This window comes from Oryctolagus cuniculus, chromosome 5, assembly GCF_964237555.1.
Source record: "Oryctolagus cuniculus chromosome 5, mOryCun1.1, whole genome shotgun sequence".
In the NCBI taxonomy this organism is placed as follows: domain Eukaryota; kingdom Metazoa; phylum Chordata; class Mammalia; order Lagomorpha; family Leporidae; genus Oryctolagus; species Oryctolagus cuniculus.
Window position 1 is genome coordinate 116,957,432 of NC_091436.1, and position 19,546 is coordinate 116,976,977.

At 42.4% G+C, this 19,546-nt stretch overlaps 1 protein-coding gene across 2 annotated transcripts; it reads left to right on the forward strand.

The window, feature by feature from the left end:
- The first annotated feature begins 342 nt into the window (after nt 1-342).
- On the forward strand, nt 343-13,629 carry LOC100354186 (glutathione S-transferase Yc). Of its 2 annotated transcripts, XM_051855638.2 has the most exons (7): nt 343-501; nt 2,704-2,810; nt 6,679-6,730; nt 8,013-8,145; nt 10,022-10,163; nt 12,498-12,629; nt 13,400-13,629. In XM_051855638.2, the coding sequence occupies exons 2-7, from the start codon at nt 2,724-2,726 to the stop codon at nt 13,517-13,519; spliced, it is 666 nt and encodes a 221-aa protein (XP_051711598.1). In that variant the 5' UTR covers nt 343-501; nt 2,704-2,723; the 3' UTR covers nt 13,520-13,629. The 2 variants fall into 2 exon arrangements, with proteins under 2 accessions (XP_051711598.1, XP_069930097.1); XM_070073996.1 differs by lacking the exon at nt 2,704-2,810 and having other exon boundaries at nt 354-501.
- The last annotated feature ends 5,917 nt before the right edge of the window (nt 13,630-19,546 follow it).

Below are 19,546 nucleotides of genomic sequence, written 5' to 3' on the forward strand. Positions count from 1 at the left end.
ATACTTACACTAATTAATCTGTAGGAAATTCCCACTTGTCGGAGTATCCTACATTAAATCTGACACTCCAATAAGGAAGCATTCCAGAGAGCCCTCAGCTTGCTGGTTACAGACATGCTCAGATTGAGCGCACAGCGATTTGTCAGCTGTCTCAATCCTTCATCCAGTTGATGACAAGTCCACAATAAGCTTACTCACAAAGCCAGCCCTTATGGACTTGCAGAGCAATAAAATCTATCCAAAATGTTTTCCTTAAGCTTTCATTGCCGACCTTGAGAAGTAACTCATTAATCAGGTGTTTTCTCATAAAAGGCTGACTCATCATTTCCTTTTTAGGTCCCTTTGTAACCCCGAGGCCCCTGGACACTGTGGATTTGGTTTTTCCCTAACTAGACTTTACCCTCTTCAGTGGGAAGGAGTTATTCAAATGAATAAAGAGCTGATCGACACATCAGGACTTGTGGTGAGTTGTGGAGCCACAAGGGAGACAGAGTTTAAAACGTGAGTACTGATTTTGTAAATCTTCCCACATTGTTTCCCACTCTTCCATGTATGTTACTGGAGAAATACTTCGAAATTTACTAGGACAAGAAAAAGCCCATTTTATTCTCACTTCTTACTGTTTTTAGATAATGACTCCAGGATCAGTCTCTTTTGGATACATCTTTATAGAAATATAATAATGAAAAATTTGGAAAGCTAGAGCATAAAATTTCAACAGCATAAGGAAAATTACTGACATGAAGAGAAAGAGATAATAGCTTTTCAGACAATTGAGAATATGACCAGAGTAGGAGGCAAGTGGGAGTTTATGTTATTGAAATGGCTGAAAAATTCAGGCGAGAGGCGGAAATTGTCGATAAACAAGCCAGCAAGGTTTAATGAAGGAGTGCACCTGACAGACGAGTTGGGCAACTTGGCAGAAAACCTGTCTGTGCATACACTGGGGGCTTTATGGGTGTGGGGTGAACTTTTTCCTGTTGTTTCACACCCCCTCCCCACTCTGGGATGTTGCTTGGCAGGAGGATTCACAGGTGTACCTGGGTGAGGGGGGAACTTTCCTCCCTTGAAGCGCTATTGAGTGGAAGATTCCCAAGCATGGCACAAGATCTCCCTCACAACCTTGTCAGGGTGGGACTTTTGATGTGCAAATGTACACGAAGACATGCTTCTTCCTTCATCTAACCACAGGAACGCACTGTTTTTTTTTTGTTTTTTTTGTTTTTTTGTTTTTTTTTTCCTTTTCTCACACACACACACACACACACACACGGACTCATGTCTATCTCTACCTAACATTTATGCTACACTTGCTTTCTCTATAGGAGTGGTCAACACACAATTGTTGTGAATTGTGAAACTGCAAAACACTCAAAATTCAGATTTATTACCACAGGAATAAAGTAGTCTGCATATGAAGAGAGCTTGATTCTAATTCATCTGTTGCCACTACTTAGCTAGCTGACAAGTTCTGTTCTCTATCCAAGGTTCAAAAAACTCATGGTAGACCTAGAGAATGGCTAGGGCAAGTTTCTCACCCCCAGCATAGCTCCCCTTTAGGACAGGGTAACGCTTTGTGTAGGAGCCCATCTTGTCCACTTCAGGATGTACAGAGGTATCCCTGTCCTCTCCCCATCTGATGGTGCCATGCTATTTTTCGCTCACAGATTGTGACAACCAAAAGTGCTCCAAACATTGCTAAATGTCTCCTGGGGTCAGGGAGCAAAATTCCCCTTGTTCCCAGTTCACTGAACTACAGGAGTTGTCATGCAACTCAAAAGCCTTGGTGACGGAAGTAGATTATCATCAGAGCATATAACCAGATTTTACAAAGCGTAAAATGTCATCAAGCTAGAACACACAGTATCATTAGAATTAGAAATAAGTCAAGCATGCCCTGGAATAAATGTTAATATTTTTGAGACTGTCCAGTGTGTGACAGACTTTGAGCAAATGGTAGTTCTATTTCCTATGTTGTAAAATCAATGCAGAACCATCCCTTTTGCTGGATTATAAACTAAAATATCAGCAACAGAGATTGAATTTAGAAGAAACAAGGAATCAGCATCGTCGGTAGGTGGGAAAATCGTGGATATCTGAGCTACAGTTAAGACAGTTTGGGCCCTAATTTCTGCTTTTGGTCAAATTCAGCCTAAGACAGCAATACTGACTCTGCTCTCTCCTGGTCCTCCTTGCGAATGACAGCTTTTGCTTCCAAGGCTCCCCAGCAGCGTCTCAGAGCCTTCACGTGTACAGGTTCCAGACCTGCCAGCATTTAGTCCTGGGTGTGGATTTTCACATCCCCTTTAGCTGAAGTGTGACAGAGTGCTTATCATCTCCTACACTCTGCCTCTTTAACTGACACATGGGGACAACTCGTTCATGGAGCTACTATGAAGATTACAGACACAACACATTAAAAGGAGCACGTATTGAGGTGGGATCATTGTGAGATTTTCAGTAAATATTAGTTCTCTAGTTCTTCCTCTTCCTGCTAACACTCATGCATATCTTATTACCACACCTATGAACTCATCCAGAATGGGGTGGCTACTGTCGGGCCCAGGAAGGCCTTCCAAGAGCTTCTCTAATCCCACCATAAATAAGAAGACAGTTCTTCAGAGCTGTTGATGCTGTTCAGTCACACATCATAAAGTACAGTTTGTATTCCATGATTTCATTCATTTATTCATTCGTGTTTAGAGAAACCAGGAACTACTACCATGGCAGGGAAGCCCATACTTCACTATTCTAATGATCGGGGCAGGATGGAGTCCATCCGGTGGCTCTTGGCTGCAGCTGGTGTGGAGGTATGTTCTAATGAGGTTGTCTTCAAAAAGGATTTAAAATTACACTACACACATTCCCTAAATAAGCCAGGGAGGTATGCACATGTACCATGCCATAGTACCAATATGAGATATTAACAATAGGGAAATCTGGGCGTGGCATATCTGGGAACACTTTGTACTACTTCACAATTCTGTTTTGTAAACTTAAAATGATTGTGAAATAAAAGGTTAAAAAAAGAACCAGTTATGAAGAAACAGATGAACAGATTTGACCTAATAAAATTTTAAATTTTCTTCTCATCAAAAAGTATAAACAGCAAAATAATGTTAAGAGACTAATTATAGGGGCCAGTATTATGGTATAGTAGGTTAAGCCTCTCTCTGCCTGCGGCACTGGTATCCTACATGGGTGATGGTTTGTGTCCTGGCTACTCCCCTTCCTCTCCAGTTTTCTGTTTATGGCCTGGGAATGCAGTAGAAGATGGCCCAAGTGCTTGCGCCTCTTCATCCAAATGAGAAACTCGGAAGAAGTTCCTGGCTCCTGATTCAGATTGGGCCAGCTCCAGCCTTTGTGGCCATCTGGGAAGTGAAGTAGCAGATGTAAGACCTTTCTCTCTGTCTCTCTCTCTTTGTTTGTATAAAACTCTGCCTCTCAAATAAATAAATAAATATTTAAAAAAGAGACTAATTATAATGTTTGCAACATATTTGGGTTTGAAGAAACTATAAAAATAATATGAAATAATAAAACATATATTGTTTTAATATGAATATAATTAAAGAATTATTAATATTTTGGGTGTGATCATTTATTGTGGATATTTAAAATATTCCTTTTGTTTCAGGGAAACACTTAAAGCATTTAATAATAAAATACGTGATATCTGGGACGTCCTTCCAATTATTGCAGGAGGAGAGGAGTGGGTGGGCAGACAAATGAATAAGCTGGTGACTGGTGAGGTGAGGGGTACAAGAGTAACATTATAATTTCTTATTGATTTTATATGGCATATATTTCCATAATAAAAGGACTAAAGAGCATAATATTGAAAATTGAAAGCGGTTAGCGTGCAAATGCAGACAAACCACATGTGAGAAACAGGATGATGTGATTAGCAATAAACTGCCTGTTAATGAAGGAACACCTTCATTCAGCAATGATTTTGCTGAGCACCTAGTAAATATCAAGTTCTATGCTAGGTCCTGGGGATACACAGTAAACAAGAAAGACACGGTCTCTGCTCTCAGGTGGCATAAATTTGCCTGTGAGGATGCAAACAACGAATAAATGGTTTAAAAGAGGGGCAGGAGCTTCTAGCATGTTACAGCTTTAAAGGCCTTTCTTCCTAGCATTTGAATAGAAAATGTGTGATTCTTTTGAGTGCTGCCCTCTATAGGTGGCACTGAGAAAAACACTTCTCGTTCCAGACCAAAGGGACACTTTTCCTGGACACCCAGTCATGGACAATCTCAGGAAGTCTTGTCTGTCAGATAGGGACAGAAAGAGAGAATTTCAGGGTAAGGTGAATCTGGTGAAGGGAATTTCTAGTATATATGCTTCAGCCTCACAAGAAATGTTTAGCTAAGTTGGATTACAGTTTCTCAACTGCTTCATGAATAACCTGATTCTTTCTCAGTTTTATGGCTAAAACAAACACACAAAAAATTGAAATAGTATGGCATCATTATAGACTATTTTCTTTTCCTTTTTAAATGTGTATTTATTTGTTTGAAAGGCAGAGAGAAAGAGAGCATGAGAGCCAGAGTGAAAGTGAGAGAGATCTTGCATCCACTGGTTCACTCCCTTAATGGCTGCAACAGGGCTGGGCCAGGCCGAAGCCAGAAGCTTCTTTTAGGTCTCCAATGAGTGTGCAGGGGATGAAGCACTTGGGCCATCCTCTGCTGCTTTCCCAGGCATATTTGCAGGAAGCTGAATCTGAGGTGGAGCAGCTGGGACTTGAATGGGTGCCCATATGGGCATCACAGGTGGTGCAGCTTAACCCACTATACCAGGATGCTGGACCCATACACAATTTTCTCTCTGTAAATGCAAACTATGGTTTCTCTGTCATCCAGACATCAGCTATGTGGATCAGTTTTGTTTGGAGCCCCTGGGCAGGATGAGGTCATCCCAGGAGGGTGAGGCTTCCTCTTTTCTACCTCAGCCTGACAGAAGCACATGGTGGTCAAGGGATGACTGGACCCCTTGCTCAGAGCTTATAGGTTCTCAGTGCCCCAAGACTGTTCCCTACAATCCGACCCATCACCATCAGCCTTACAAGTGACCTCACACTTGCCCCCTTATTGCTCATTGGCCACCCTCCTGTGCTGGTCACTCACAACCCATTATGTTTCTCCTGAACTGGACACTGTAAACCTCTGGCCTGATCTGGTGTGATCATATAGAACCACAACAAACTTTATTCCATGGAGCAAGTTATAAACCCAAAATATCCTGAGCTTTTCACCAAGAGCTCCATTTAATATATATAAAAAATGGCAAACATCACTGTTATTTATAACTTGGTTTTTGTGATCCAGGCCATGGTACTACCACGTACTAAGTATTTTGAAATCGCTACAATATTCCGTTTAAGTAGATGTTCTTTCCCCATTTTACAGATGCCGAAAATCAGGTTTGCAGAGCTTTAGTGATTATGTACAAGAACACACAGCTGCTATGCCAAGATTAGAACAAAATCATATTTAATCAAGATCCTGAAATGCTTGATGACTGTCTCTTTAGCATTTTGGTTGGATAGATGCTTCCTATTAAGTTAGGAAGAGTTACATCGTTATGTAAAGACTGATGATCTTATTTTATTACATACTTACAACCACTCAGAGTTTCTGATCAGATTGAGATAGTCTTCTTGCTGACTGCCACTTCAAGCAATGTGACTTGACTTGGCCAAGTTATAATTTGCAGCAAACCTACTGGACATAGGTGAAGAATAAAGGACATTTTCATCAACAACAGTCAGCTTTGAAGCAAAAAAAAAAAAAAGAATGATATGATGAAATGGTAGGCTTCTGTCAAAATCCTAAGAAGAATTTAATTATTGAGCACTTAGTATATTACTACATGTGGTACTTTTCAATTGCAGTGCATGCCTTAGCAATTTAATCCTCATGGAGAGCTTTAGCATCAACACAATAACTGTACTTGTTTTAGACATTAGAATATTGAAACCCAGAGAGTCTGGTAACATGTTCATGGTTAGGTAATATGAAACCTTTGCAGCCATCTCAGAAACCAAAATTGTTCTCTAACTTTGTGTGGGAAGTCACAGGACTCCCTAGGATTGCAAAGGTTAACTTTGCTCAGACTTCAGTGTGGTGACTCCATCCTTAAATTGAAACTCTGCGTATCCTATTATGTCCCATATTTTCTAGTAGAGGGAGTTCAACTTGCAAGACTTAAAGCTGTGCAACAGCCAGGATCCAGTTCAGCCACATGGCAGGGCTCCTGGGGAATGGGTGATGTAAATTGCAGCAAAGACCCCTTGTTGACAGAATGGAAGATGGCATTGGTTATAGTGTATCCCATGCTGGGAACATGCTAGGTTGTATCCTGATCTCAGAGGGAGACACAGGTTCTCTTGAGCTACTGCAACCCCATAATCAGGTCCAGGCTTACCCATGACTGCACTGGGTCAGGGTGTAGGTGAAATGAACATTCAAGAATGATCAGCTGTGTATGGTTACAGATGTCCTTTTTTGTTGGATCTAATCTAAATTTCCAAATACTCATGACCAGACTACTCTGTGTACCTGCCAAACTCAGAAATTACCTCCTCCATGTTGTAACAGAGATCATCAAGTTTAAAAGCCTATAACCCATAGAATAAACTAACAAGCACTAACACACTGTTTCTGCTTCCAGTTTGAAGAGAAATACATAGAAACTCGACAAGATTTGGAAAAGTTAAGAAATGGTAAGATCAAGTATTTAAATGCATCTGTACAGGGTTTGTATATATGGAGGCTTTGTATATATGTTTCCTGGGGATGGTGGGAGGGGAGACAGTGGTCAAAACATAGGGGTATTTTCCATCAGCAGAGCAGAGAATACTTTTAGAGCTAAAAAAGGCTAGACCTCTCTGAGTATTTTCTGGAGGAATCCAGTGCCCTGAGAATGCTCTGTCCTTGTTTTCTGCACTTTGAATCAGATGCAATAGGCTCAGGAGTCCACACTGCCCTTCACATCCAAAAACTCACAGGGGCATGCATTAGAGGTAGGAAGGGAGATATGTCTTGAGTTCCTTTCCTTTGTTGGCCGAGCCGAAGGAATAACCCAGCAATATTATGGACTAGATAATGAGACAGTGCTGAATTACTTGGAAGTCCAGGCCAGATTGTGAGGAAGAACAAGGCCAGCAGCCATGAAGAAAAGGACACAGGCCCACCTTGCATGCCCTGTCCAGTGGTGTTATTTGAAAAGTACACAGATGACCCCCCAAAGAACTCTCTCTCTCTCAGAACTGGCCTTGATGTCACAAGCATCACATGATTTCGAGAATTCCTTATTCTTTTTTTTGACAGGCAGAGTGGACAGTGAGAGAGAGAGAGACAGAGAGAAAGGTCTTCCTTTACTGTTGGTTCACCCTCCAATGGCCACTGTGACCGGCACACTGTGGCCAGCACACCATGCTGATCTGAAGCCAGGAAACAGGTGCTTCTCCTGGTCTCCCATGCGGGTGCAGGGCCCAAGGACTTGGGCCATCCTCCACTGCACTCCCGGGCCACAGCAGAGAGCTGGACTGGAAGAGGAGCAACCGGGACAGAATCCGGCGCCCCAAATGGGACTAGAACACCGTGTGCCGGCACCACAGGCGGAGGATTAGCCTATTGAGCCGCGGCACCGGCCGAGAACTCCTTATTCTAAATGACACCCAGCTGATGGCCCTATTGAAACCTCCCCCAATTTCTACCTAAAGTATCCAGGAAGATGAGTTAAAAATCTAGGGAACTAAAATGTATCTGAATGGAAATCAAAGAATAAATGAAACAAAAGGCTAAAAAAGGCAAAAGAAAAATTGCTAAGAAAAAGGCCTACAAGAACTTAGAAATAAAATGCTATCTCACTTGAAAGGCAATTTGTTGACAATGTTTAAAAATTGTATATCTTTAGTAATTTCAGAAAACATTTTTTCTTCATCTTCAAAGGGTGACTCTCATAGACACTTTACTCCCTCCTTTCTTTTCTTCTTTCCAAAGATGGGGTATTGGTGTTCCAGCAAGTGCCCATGGTTGAGATTGATGGGATGAAGCTGGTGCAGACCAGAGCCATTCTCAACTACTTTGCAGACAAGCACAACCTCTATGGGAAAGACATAAAGGAGAGAGCCCTGTACGGTATATTTTATGTTCTCTTTCAGCAGATAACACAGGGATGATAAGGTCCTGTTTTGCGTGAGCAGGGCCACAGCAGAGTGATCAGGAGCAGCCTCAGCCTGGGCTGTGGGAGTGCCCCGAGGCCCAGTGTGGCAGGGTCCTATGGAGGTGAAGGAAGGGCAAGTCTGGAGTGGATTCAGATGACTGTGATTGCAGAAGAGGATGCAGTTTATGGATACAGCCCAACGATAGAGGCTCCCAAGTACTGATGGACCATGAAGTCAGAGGGGGGAGGAGTCGTGGTTCCAGGGGCTCAGGCCTTTGGAGCCTGGACTCCACTCAGCAGCTTGCAACAAGATACAAGAGGAGTATGTCAAGGTGAAAGCCTGAAAAGGGAGGGGCCCTGGGGAACTGATTCTCAAGTTCCAGAAATTATGAGAATGATTATTCAAAATCCAAGATAGAGGACAATTATTTGAATTGCCAACTTGAAAAGGGTTGGTGGAAGGTGGTGCATTTTACAGGGAACTGAAGTAGGCATATTGACTCAGCACCACCAATGCTGGGAGTTTTCCTCCCTGTTTTGATGCAACTACATAATTAAAGATAAAATCTGGTAAAGAACTCTGGGCAGTTCTTGAAAAGATTAAGTATGAAGTTACCAACCACCCAGCTATTCTGCTACCAGCTATGTGTCCAAGTGAAATTAAACTTTATCCTTACTATTAATTGCACTGAGTATCCATAGCATAAATATTTATAACACCAAAAAGTAGAAATAAACCAAATATCCATTAATAGATGAATAAACAAAATGTGCTACAGCCATGTGATGGAGTAGGATTTGGCAATGAAAAGGAATGATGTACTGATGCAAGCTACAGTATGGAGGAACCTTGAAAAGATTGTGTTCCATAAAAGAAAACAGACACCAAATGATACATATTGCAAATTTCTTTTGCAAGAAATGTCCATAATATTCAAATCCTTAGAGAAAGAAATTAGATTAGTGGTTTTCTGGGGATAGAGAAAAGGGGGTGGGGCAGTGGTTGCAAAGGAATAAAGTGTTTTTTTAATAGTATTAATGTTCTGGAATTATAGATTATGGATGTTTGTAGAATTCCGTGACATTGTAAAAACCACTGAGTAGAATACTTTAGAGATATTAAAATTACGGTATATGAATATATGAAAATAAAGGTATGAATATGAAAATATATGAAAATAAAATATTTTTTAAAATATTGTAGAGAGGTCACTTTGAAGAAGGAAACAAAGACCTCCTATCACATGCACTGGTTCTCATAGAATTGCAGTACGTAACGGGATGTTTTAAGTGGAATCTCAAGAAATCCAAACATGACTAGGGGTGGCCACAGCATGTCAAGAAGATTATGGGAAATAATTGGGAGAAACTATCATATTGTGCACCAAAAATGAGTCTGGGAATTGAGATGGATAGGAGTTGAGGAGGGACATGTGTAAGGTGGCTGTGCCAGGGACTCCCTCTGAGATGATGTGAGCGGCAGGTCTTCAGCCACATGAACAGTACTGTGTTTGTGCACTGGGCACAGTATAGCAAAGATCCAAATCCTGTTTGTAACATCGGTGGTCACATGCGGGGATTCTGCCGCATACTCTCATGAAATTGACTCTGAACAGGTAGGTGGCCAATGTTCCTTTTATATGTATTTGATCATGAATCTAAAAAAAGTTGAGACATATATCTACCCTGTAGGTTGTTCAAAGAGATAAATGTTAGTAGTTCATAGCATGGTGGCTTCCACAGAAAGCATCCATGGGGTGCCTCTGTCACTTGTTATCTAATGGTTTTCAAAATTAGGAAATCATCTATAATACTGGAGGAATTTGATTGGTTGTTTGTCTCTTAGGATTGACATGTATGCAGAAGGAATAGCAGATCTGAATGAACTGATTATTCTTTACCCATTCCGTGCTCCTGGGGAAAAAGATGCAAACTTTACCCAGATCCAAGATAAAGCAAGAAACCGTTACTTTCCTGCTTTTGAAAAGGTAAATGGGAGCTCTTGGCCTTTAGGGACCTTCAGGGTTGAGCTGGCATATCAGTCCTAAGAGGGTGCCTTCGCAGCTTGAGTGCCATAACAAAAATAACTAGGTGGTTTCTCCAAGCGACGTTTACCTCTCACTCTTTGGGAAGCATGGATGCACAAGAGTAAGGCACCACCTGAATGGGTGATTTCTTTCTACTTCATAGATGGCTGACTTCTGACTGTGTTGCCAGGTTGTGGGCAGATCTAGGGAACTCTTTGATATCCCTTTAATGAGTATATTAATAGTATTATGAGAGTTACATCTTGAGAACTTAATCACTTCCCAACATCCACCAAGGAACAGAATCACACTGAGTGTTAACATCTCAACATATGAATTCTGAGGGTACACAGACATCACAGGAGGCAACAGAAAAAGAGTGCCTGGGCTTCCTGGAGCATTGGCATTTACTTCCAAAGAGACTTCCTTAATATTAACTTTGCACCTTAACACTTAAGACATTGGGTTTAATAGACTAATTTGTGCCATTTATATTTGTTGATTTTTTCAGAAAATTTTAATTTATGGGCATCTAATCTAGATTTCTCTCTTTGGCAAGACTTTAGTCATAGTCAGAATTTAGGAACACTAAAAGCTATATAGATTATGCAGACACCATCTCTTTTTCTCCAACAGTTACACGATCAAAACATAAACCAAAAATATTCTGGCACCATGTGAAGGGAGAGGAGGCCAGCTGTCCATCAAGAGAATATTGTAGTTTTTCAGGGATGGATTAGAACTTTCCACAAATAAATGTTTGCAGAAGGATGGAGAGGAAAAGATAAGTGAATAGATGTTAATAAAATAAATAATACACAGAATTTGGGAGTATGGCACCCAGATTTTGGAGGAAAACAAGATACTACAGAAATAAACTTTTACCATTATATGTGGTACCTATTCAGTTATATTTCTCCTCGAAGGTAAAAGGAGAATATTTCAAGATCCAAAAGGCTTGAAATTATGCTAAGTGAAACTCATGAACCAAAAAACTGTTATTAAAAATATAGGAAGCTTACAAATAAATCAAGGACTAAAAAGCAACACCTTTTATATATATGTGCAGTATTATAAGTATATTTATATATATCATTGCACTATATATATTTATATATATCATTGCACTATTCTTTCATTTGTCAATCAAGAGCTAACTCATTGCTGACTCTACCTATGCGAGCAGTGAAGAATTAATTAAGGGCAATGAGATCCTCAAATGCACTTTCCTGCCCCTGTGGTGCTGACAGTTTAGGGCACATTGCTGATGACAAGGCCTCCAGCCATTTGTTCAAGCACATCAACACTGTGAAATCAAAGAGTCCCTTTACATCAATGAACAAAGTAGGCTGTAGAGTTTGATGTTGAACTTGTACTTATCCCTGATTCTATGTGTTATATAGTCTGAAAAGGCATTTGCAAAAATGTTAAATAGGGCTTTGTCTTTAGGACACAGTACCATCTGAGCTTCCTCTCTATTCCTAATGATTTCCACATTGTTGAACTATTTTAATGTGTGTCTCATATTACCCCAAAAGCCCATGAAAAATTTCATACACTACACAAAATTGGAAAAAATTTAAAGAACACATAGACGCCCGCTACCTAGGTAGGAAAGCCAGCATTTTTATTTGCTTCATTGTATATGTTTATCTTTTCAACTCTCTCTCCATCAAAAAATGTGTTATTTTTATGCATTTCAAAGTATGTTGTAGACATCAGGGAATTCCCATAGTGTAGGTTAGGAGACAGAGCCAGTTATGCAAAGATGATGAATTCAAGTTTACTCATATGCACTTCAAATCCCTGACACAGAGACTTGGAATGAAGGGTGCATGCAAGAGGAGACCTTTAGAGTTGGAAATAGTCTCCCCATGGGGAAGAAAGCTGTGGTGAAGGGGGAGCTGCAGCCCAAGGGGGACTGGAGAGGGAACAGAGTGGAGAGGCAGGTCCTGAGATGTCAGGGCTACACCCTTCAGGACAAGGGGCAGATGGGAACAGGGGGCAGCAGGAGCTAAGCCCTAGGCACATGGAGAAGATGCAAGTGAGGGTGAGAGGTGTAGATGCCACAGGGATGTGGGAGTGAGAGTGAAAGGGGAACTGGGCTTCCACTGAGGAGTGAGCAGAGCCCACTTCTCACTTTCCCTCATGAGACAGGGCCTTGGAGAAAGGTCCGCATCTCCACACCTCCTAGGGAGGCAGCACAGCTGGGAGAATTGGACTGGAGAGGCTCAGGGTTGAGGACTTCAGCCTGACTGTGCCTGTGGCCATGATCTGATTCCTTGAATTCACCAGGTATTAAAGAGTCACGGACAAGACTACCTTGTTGGCAACAAGCTGAGCAAAGTTGACATTCACCTGGCTGAACTTCTCTACAACGTGGAGGAGCTTGACCCCAGCATAATCACCAGCTTCCCTCTGCTGCAGGTGACCTACCTCCCAGGCCACAGAGAGCAGGACTCACATTATTTCCCATATAACATTGAGACTCTGTAACGATGGCATTCTGAACCCTATTCTGCAGATTCACACGTACACAAATGTGCACACATACACACTCCAAAGTGAGCTTTTGGGTTCTGGCTCTGAGGCATGAAAAGAATCTTGCTATGCAAGTAAATGTAGATGGATACTGTCCCAAGATACATATTTAATGTTTTGTCTTTAAGAAAGGGACCCATGGCCCAGCACATCTTTCTCCAGTCCCCTTTCCATGGAGCTCTCTCTTCCTGATTTCTTTAGGATTCCTTTCATCCCAGGTGTATTCTTGTCTCTCCCAGGTTCTTCTCCTGGGATTTCCTTTCCTCAGCTCTGGCTCCAACTGTCAGATCTTGTGTTCCTGTCTGCATAGCTCTCCTCTACCCTCTCCCCCAACAATCCAGTCTTCCTCTCTCAGTCTAGAAACTGCTGTGACTGACCTCTGGTTAGCCTTTAATATTTCTTGCCTTCCATTCCAACTCAATTTTCCCATGTCTTCATTTCTCCTTTTTGGACATTTCTCTGTTTTGGGAGATGCGCCTGAGCTGTACGTTCTTCCTGTCATCTACATTCTCACTGGAGTCCATTTCCAAGCCTTCACACTGGGCTAATAGAGGGAGTCAGCAGGTCTTTGTCTAGGAGAGGTCAGACTTCCTGGGCTGTGCTAATGATGGGGTGGCCTTTGGCTCCTGTCTGAGGCTGTGATTTTTGCACTGCAGGCCCTGAAAACCAGAATCAGCAGCCTCCCCACTGTGAAGAAGTTTCTGCAGTCTGGCAGCCAGAGGAAGCCGCCTGTGGATGACAAATGTGTAGAAAAAGTATTCAAGATTTTCTATTGAAAAGGGGACATCAAGCATATGTAATCCAATCTTCTGAAGTTTCTCAGTATGGAGTAATCTGTCTAAATTTTGATCCTGCCATTTTGAAATTAATAAACACTTTCAAATTATTTATGCTATTGACATTTAAAAAAACTCCTCTTAGTAGACTTATCACTAGGATCTGATGTCCACTGTCCTGTGAGCCCTTGGTGTGGGTCACAGCTGCTGTGTCCCAGCTTCATCACAAAGGGTAATGACACTGTGCACACGTCCATGCCCTCCTGGAGGACCTAGGGGTGCATGTCTGGGCTTTGGGAATTCACACAACCCACACCCCTGCCTGACTTGGTAGTCACTCATTCCTACAAAGAACATTGACTCATGCGCCTGAATGCTTGTATGGATCTTGCCTAGATGCATATGCAAATAATCTGATTGCCAAGAAATACAAGACCATTGAGGAAATGACATGGCCAAATAATACATGATATTAAGGAGTTAAAAATGTTGGTGTGTTTGGAGAATTGTGTGATTATGTCTACAGAGTCCTTGTTCTTTAGAAATAGATATTATTGGCTGGTGCCACGGCTCAATAGGCTAATCCTCCGCCTGGGGTGCCGGCACCCCAGGTTCTAGTCCCAGTCGGGGTGCTGGATTCTGTCCCGGTTTCCCCTCTTCCAGTCCAGCTCTCTGCTGTGGCCCAGGAGTGCAGTGGAGGATGGCCCAAGTGCTTGGGTCCCGCACCCGCGTGGGAGACCAGGAGAAGCACCTGGCTCCTGCCTTCGGATCAGCCCAGTGTGCCGGCCATGGTGGCCATTGGAGGGTGAACCAACGGCAAAGGAAGACCTTTCTCTCTGTCTCTCTCTCTCTCACTGTGCACTCTGCCTGTCAAAAAAAAAAATAACAAAAAATAAATAGATATTATTGATAGACAAAGTGCTATAATGTCTCATTTGCTCTAATATAATCCCATGGTAGAGGGAGTATAGGTGTGCATGTGTGCAAGTTCCCTGTGGCTACTGTCACTGATTGCTACAGATGGGGCTGAAACTACAGAACTGTGACCTGTCTGTGAAGGCCAGGAGACTGAGGGGAAGGAGTAAGTAGAGCTTTGCTCCTCTGGATGTTCTGGGGCAGGATCCTTCCCTGCATCTCCCAGCTTCTGGTGGCCTCCACATTCCGTGGGTTCTGAGGCTGTGGCCACATCACGGTAATGTCTATCTTCTACCCTCTGACCCCTTACTCATCTGTGTTTTCTCTTCTCTCTGTTATGGAGAGACTCATCATTGCTGAGGAAACTTTCTGTATAATCCAGAATGACCTCACTTGAATGTCCTTAAGGTAGTTAAACCTACAATGTCATATTTTTGGATCCAGGGATATGGAAGTGGACATATGTCTTAGTGGGCCATCAAAACTAATGCTTCACCATAATATAGATGAAAAAAAAAATTTGGCAGTTGCTGAGTCACAGTCATGGATGCTTTGGGGTTTGCTGCACTATTTACTCTGCTTTTGTATATGATGGCAGTTTTCTATTTAAAAATTTTAAACTAACTTATTTATTTGCTTATTTTAAAGATTTATTTATTTATTTGGAAGGCAGAGTTATTGAGTTGGGGGGAGAGACAGAGAGAGAGAGAGAGAGAGAGAGTGAGCGAGCGTCCATCTGTTGGTTCATTTCCCAGATTGCTGCAATGGCCAGGGTGGACTAAGCTGAAATTGGAAGCCAAAAGTTTCATGCAGGTCTTCTATATTGGTGCAGGTGCCCAGGTACTTGGGCCATCTTCTGTTGCCTTCCAAGGCTGTTAGCAGTGAGCTGTATCAGAATTGGAGCAATGAGGACACACACCAGGACCCATATGGGATGCCAGTTCTTAGGAAGCACCTTTACCCACTATGCCACAATGCTGGTCCCTACAATAATTTTTTACTTTAATCATGTTCCACACAGTTTGAGGCATACTTATACTGAATCATTATGATTTGGCTGCAGTTCCCATTACTGGGGTATCCTACATTTTATCTGGCACTCCAATAAGAAAGTGTCCCAGAGAGCTGGCAGCTTGCTGCTTCCAGACATCCTTGCCAGGGTCAGCTCACATGGAGGTTCTTCATCTGCCTTAGGCCTCCATCCAGTTAATGAAAACCCAGCAGACTTTTTTTTTTTTCCAAATCAGTCCCCACAGCTTAACAGAGAGCAAAAATCTACCTGAAATGTTTCATTTTAACTTTTGCTGCCAACTTTGAAGATTAACATATTAACTAGGTATGTGGGGATAAGAGGTGGATTTAGCATTTATCATTTCTTTCTAATCCTGTATGGAAACCTATAGCCTCTGAACACCATAGGAGTAGCTTTTCTCTGACTGTACTCTATCCTTTTCATTGGGAAGGAGTCATTCAAATAAATAAAGAGCTAATAAACAGGTCAGGGCCTCACATTGACTTCCGGAGTCAGGATGGAGATAGACTTGAACAAAGTAAGTGCTGATTGTGTAAATTTTCTACCTTGCCTCCCACTGTTCCATGTAGATTAACAGAAAAATACTTTAAAATGTATCCTTGGGTTGACATTGTGAAGCAGTGCGTTAAGCCACTGGTTGTTTCCTATGACAGCATCCCATGTTGGAGTGCTAGTTCAAGACTTGGCTGCTCAGCTTCCAGTTCAGCTTCCTGCTAATGTATCTTGGAAGGCAGTGGATGGTGATCCAAGTGCTTGGGCCCCTGGCACCCATGTGAAAGACTAGGATGAAGTTCTTGGCTCCTGGCTTTGGAATGACCCAATCCTGGCTGTTGTGGTCATTTGAGGAGTGAATCAACAGATAAAAGACCTCTCTTTCTGCTGTTCTGTCTTTCAAATAAATAAATAAATCTTTAAAAAAATTTTCATTAGCACAGGAACAATTCACTTCATAATTAGGTGGTGACTTATTGCTGTGCTTCAATGATACTTGATGAATTGCTTTTTCAGTCTCTGTGGGTTAAATATTTGCAGCATATAGAAATGAAGAATTTATAAAGCTAGGGCATGAGACTTTAATGGTGTAAGAAAATTTAGCAGCAGGGGTAGCAAAGATAGATGGTCCCATTTTAGATCAACAGAATGTCACCAGAGCAAGTGGGACATGTGAAGGGATGTTAGAGATCCTCTCCCTATAGAAACAATCAACACACAACTGTGAGTGGTGATTCTGTAATCTTACTTAGACAGGGGAAACTCAAAACTAGCATTTATTGTCATAGGAAAAAGAATAGACTAACTATGAGGAAATCTATGTTCTAATTTAATCTTTGCCACTGATTAGCTAGATGACAAGTTCTATTTTCATTCTGGAGTTCAACCAATGCATGGTAACCTAGAGAATGACTAAGTCAGAGTTCTGAGCCTCAGTGCTACTGCCCTTAGACAGGACAACTCTTTTCTTGGGGGGCTGTCCTTTCCATTGTAGAATGTTTATTGGCTCCTCTGGCCTTTATTCACCTGAAGCTGTAGTGTAGTGTTATCCACCCTTCATCCCCACCCTTCATATTTCTAGACATTGCTTGCTGTCCTCTTTGGTGAGCAAGCAAAATCATGCCTGTTTGAAAATCACTGGGCTAAATGACATCACAAGGGCTACAACTCAGAAGTATTTGTCCAGGAATAGTCCGCGGCGGTATCGCTAGGTGGAGGTTTTTACTTTCGGTTTTGACCGGGGGGCTTTCCTACGGGCGGGGCTCTCCGGAGGCGGAGGGATCGAGGTCGCAGTAAACAACAAGATGGCGCCAGGACCCCCGCAGTGAGTCTGCCTGCCTGCCTGCTGCGTGACATCTCACCTGATTGGCTGAACGACGCGTGCCCTTCGTGTGAACAGAGACCGGATTGGTGTGCCTGATGCATGGACTCTAGCTTGCTCCTGATTGGTCGCATTTTGTATATAAGCCACAAGTGTAAGGAGGAAGCTCTGTCTCTCTCCTCTCCTTTCCTCCTTCCTCTCTACCTCTGTCACGTTTACTTTCTCTAATAAAAAGTCTACTGAAGACCGATAAACATCGTTAGTTCTTTTCTTGCCCGAGAAACTGTCATCGCGGGCCCTGGGTTGAGTCTGCTGGCCAGACTCCCCGAGACGCTCGCGGCAGTATTGATGGAAAAACTACATAACCTCTGGTCCATGTAACTGCTTTTTTTTTTTTTTCTTAAGATTAATTTAGTTATTTGCAAGGTAGAGTTACAGGCAGAGAGAAGGAGAGACAGAGAGAAATGTTCCATTCGCTGGTTCATTCCCCAGATGGCTGCAATGGCCAGAGCTGAGCTGATCTGAAGCCAGGAGTCAGGAAACAGGAACTTCTTCCAGGTCTCCCATGACAGTGCAGGGGCCAAAGCACTTTGGCCATCTTCCACTGCTTTCCCAGACCATATCAGAGCACTGGATTGGAAGAGGAGCAGCTGGGACACAAACAGTGCCAATATGGGATGCTGGTACCACAGGCAGAGGCTTAGTCCACTATGCCACAGCACTGGGCCCATGTAACTGTTTTTTGAAAATCATAAAAACATTTGCTGGAATTTACAAATCAATTGAATTAGAATGCAGATATCAACAAATGCCTGGAATAAATGTTAAGATTGTGAAAAAAACAACACCCTTAAAAATAATAACGGGGGCTGGTGCTGTGGTGTAGAGGGTAAAGCTGCCGCCTGCAGTGTCGGGATCCCACATGGGCACGGTTCGAGTTCCAGCTGCTCCACTTCAAATCCAGCTCTCTGCTATTGCCTGGGAAAGCAATAGAAGATGGCCCAAGTTCTTGGGCCCCTGCACCTGCGTGGGAGACCCGTAAGAATCTCCTGGCTCCTGGCTTCAGATCAGTGCAGCTCTGGCCATTGCAACCATCTGGGGAATGAACCAGCAGATGGAAGACCTCTCTCTCTGCCTCTGCCTCTCTGTAAGTCTGCCTTCAAATAAATAAAGAAAGAAATCCTTTTTTGGGGGGTTCAAGAATGCTATATTTTGAGGTACTATCTACATTTCTAAAAAAAATCCTGAAACAGAGTGACAGAGATGGAGAAAGAGAGAAAGAACACTCATTCCACTGATCAACTCCCCTAAACGCTTGATGCCTACAAACTCTGGGAGGTAAATAAATCTTTTTTTAAAAAAGTAAATAAACAACTGAGTTTCATTGACATTTTCCAATAGCCTAGGCATCAGGGCAAGCAGGGTCTAGCAAAAATCACACAAAAAATCTAACAGCCATGGGAGAGGATGTTGAAATGACAGAGGATGTTGAAAAGCGTGTTGGGAAATATTTCAGAAAGCAATGGTTGGTTAGATAAGGATGAGGGGATGTCCTAATTTCCAAGTATAGGAAGGTAAACATTAGCAGGCAACAAAAGCCACTCAATCTGGAGATTTAGATGCTCCCTGGCAGGTAGGCGTCACCTGGACAGAAGGGGCAGGATCTCAGTTCTCTTAGCCTGGTAGCTTTCTCACCTTGCTCGGACTTTCTTGGCTAAGAGAATCATAATTTTTGTTTGGAATTTTTAGGAATCAATAAAGTGAATACACTACTGGGAACACTGCTGTTTCTGCAAGCCTATGGCTCTGCCCAAATGTAAACCTCTTTAGGGAAGGGGTCAAATCACACATATATCTTGTTTCACTCAAGTTATCATCCTTGCTTGAGACTGTTTGATGGTATTGTTTGTGATGTTTGAATGAAATATTTTAATAGAAAGCTATATGCTAGAACAAAGAAATTCAGGGAGGATCAACGGAACATTTGCATTTTCCCATAAGGAACAGGATATTGGAGAAAAGTGATTACTTTGATTTCATGCTCATGGTGAGAACTGCCACTAGAGCTATGAATAGCTGGGGGGGGGAGAGTGAGAGAGAGAGAGAGAGAGAGAGAGAGAGAGAGAGAGAGAGATTCTCAATCTCATGGCTAGAGTCCATGCAAAGAGGTCCCAGGAATGGTTTAGAGTGAGCAGAGAGGGGTCAGTAGGACCTGAGGCCTGGTCTGAAGGGAAAGGCCAGCTGGATGCCTGGAAACGAAGCTGGA

Coding starts and splice junctions, on each gene's coding strand:
- LOC100354186 (XM_051855638.2), top strand. CDS start 2,724: ATGGCAGGGAAGCCCATACTTCACTATTCTAATGATCGGGGCAGGATG. Junction 8,146..10,021: donor GACATAAAGGAGAGAGCCCT/GTACGGTATATT, acceptor TTTGTCTCTTAG/GATTGACATGTATGCAGAAG. Junction 12,630..13,399: donor CCAGCTTCCCTCTGCTGCAG/GTGACCTACCTC, acceptor TTTGCACTGCAG/GCCCTGAAAACCAGAATCAG.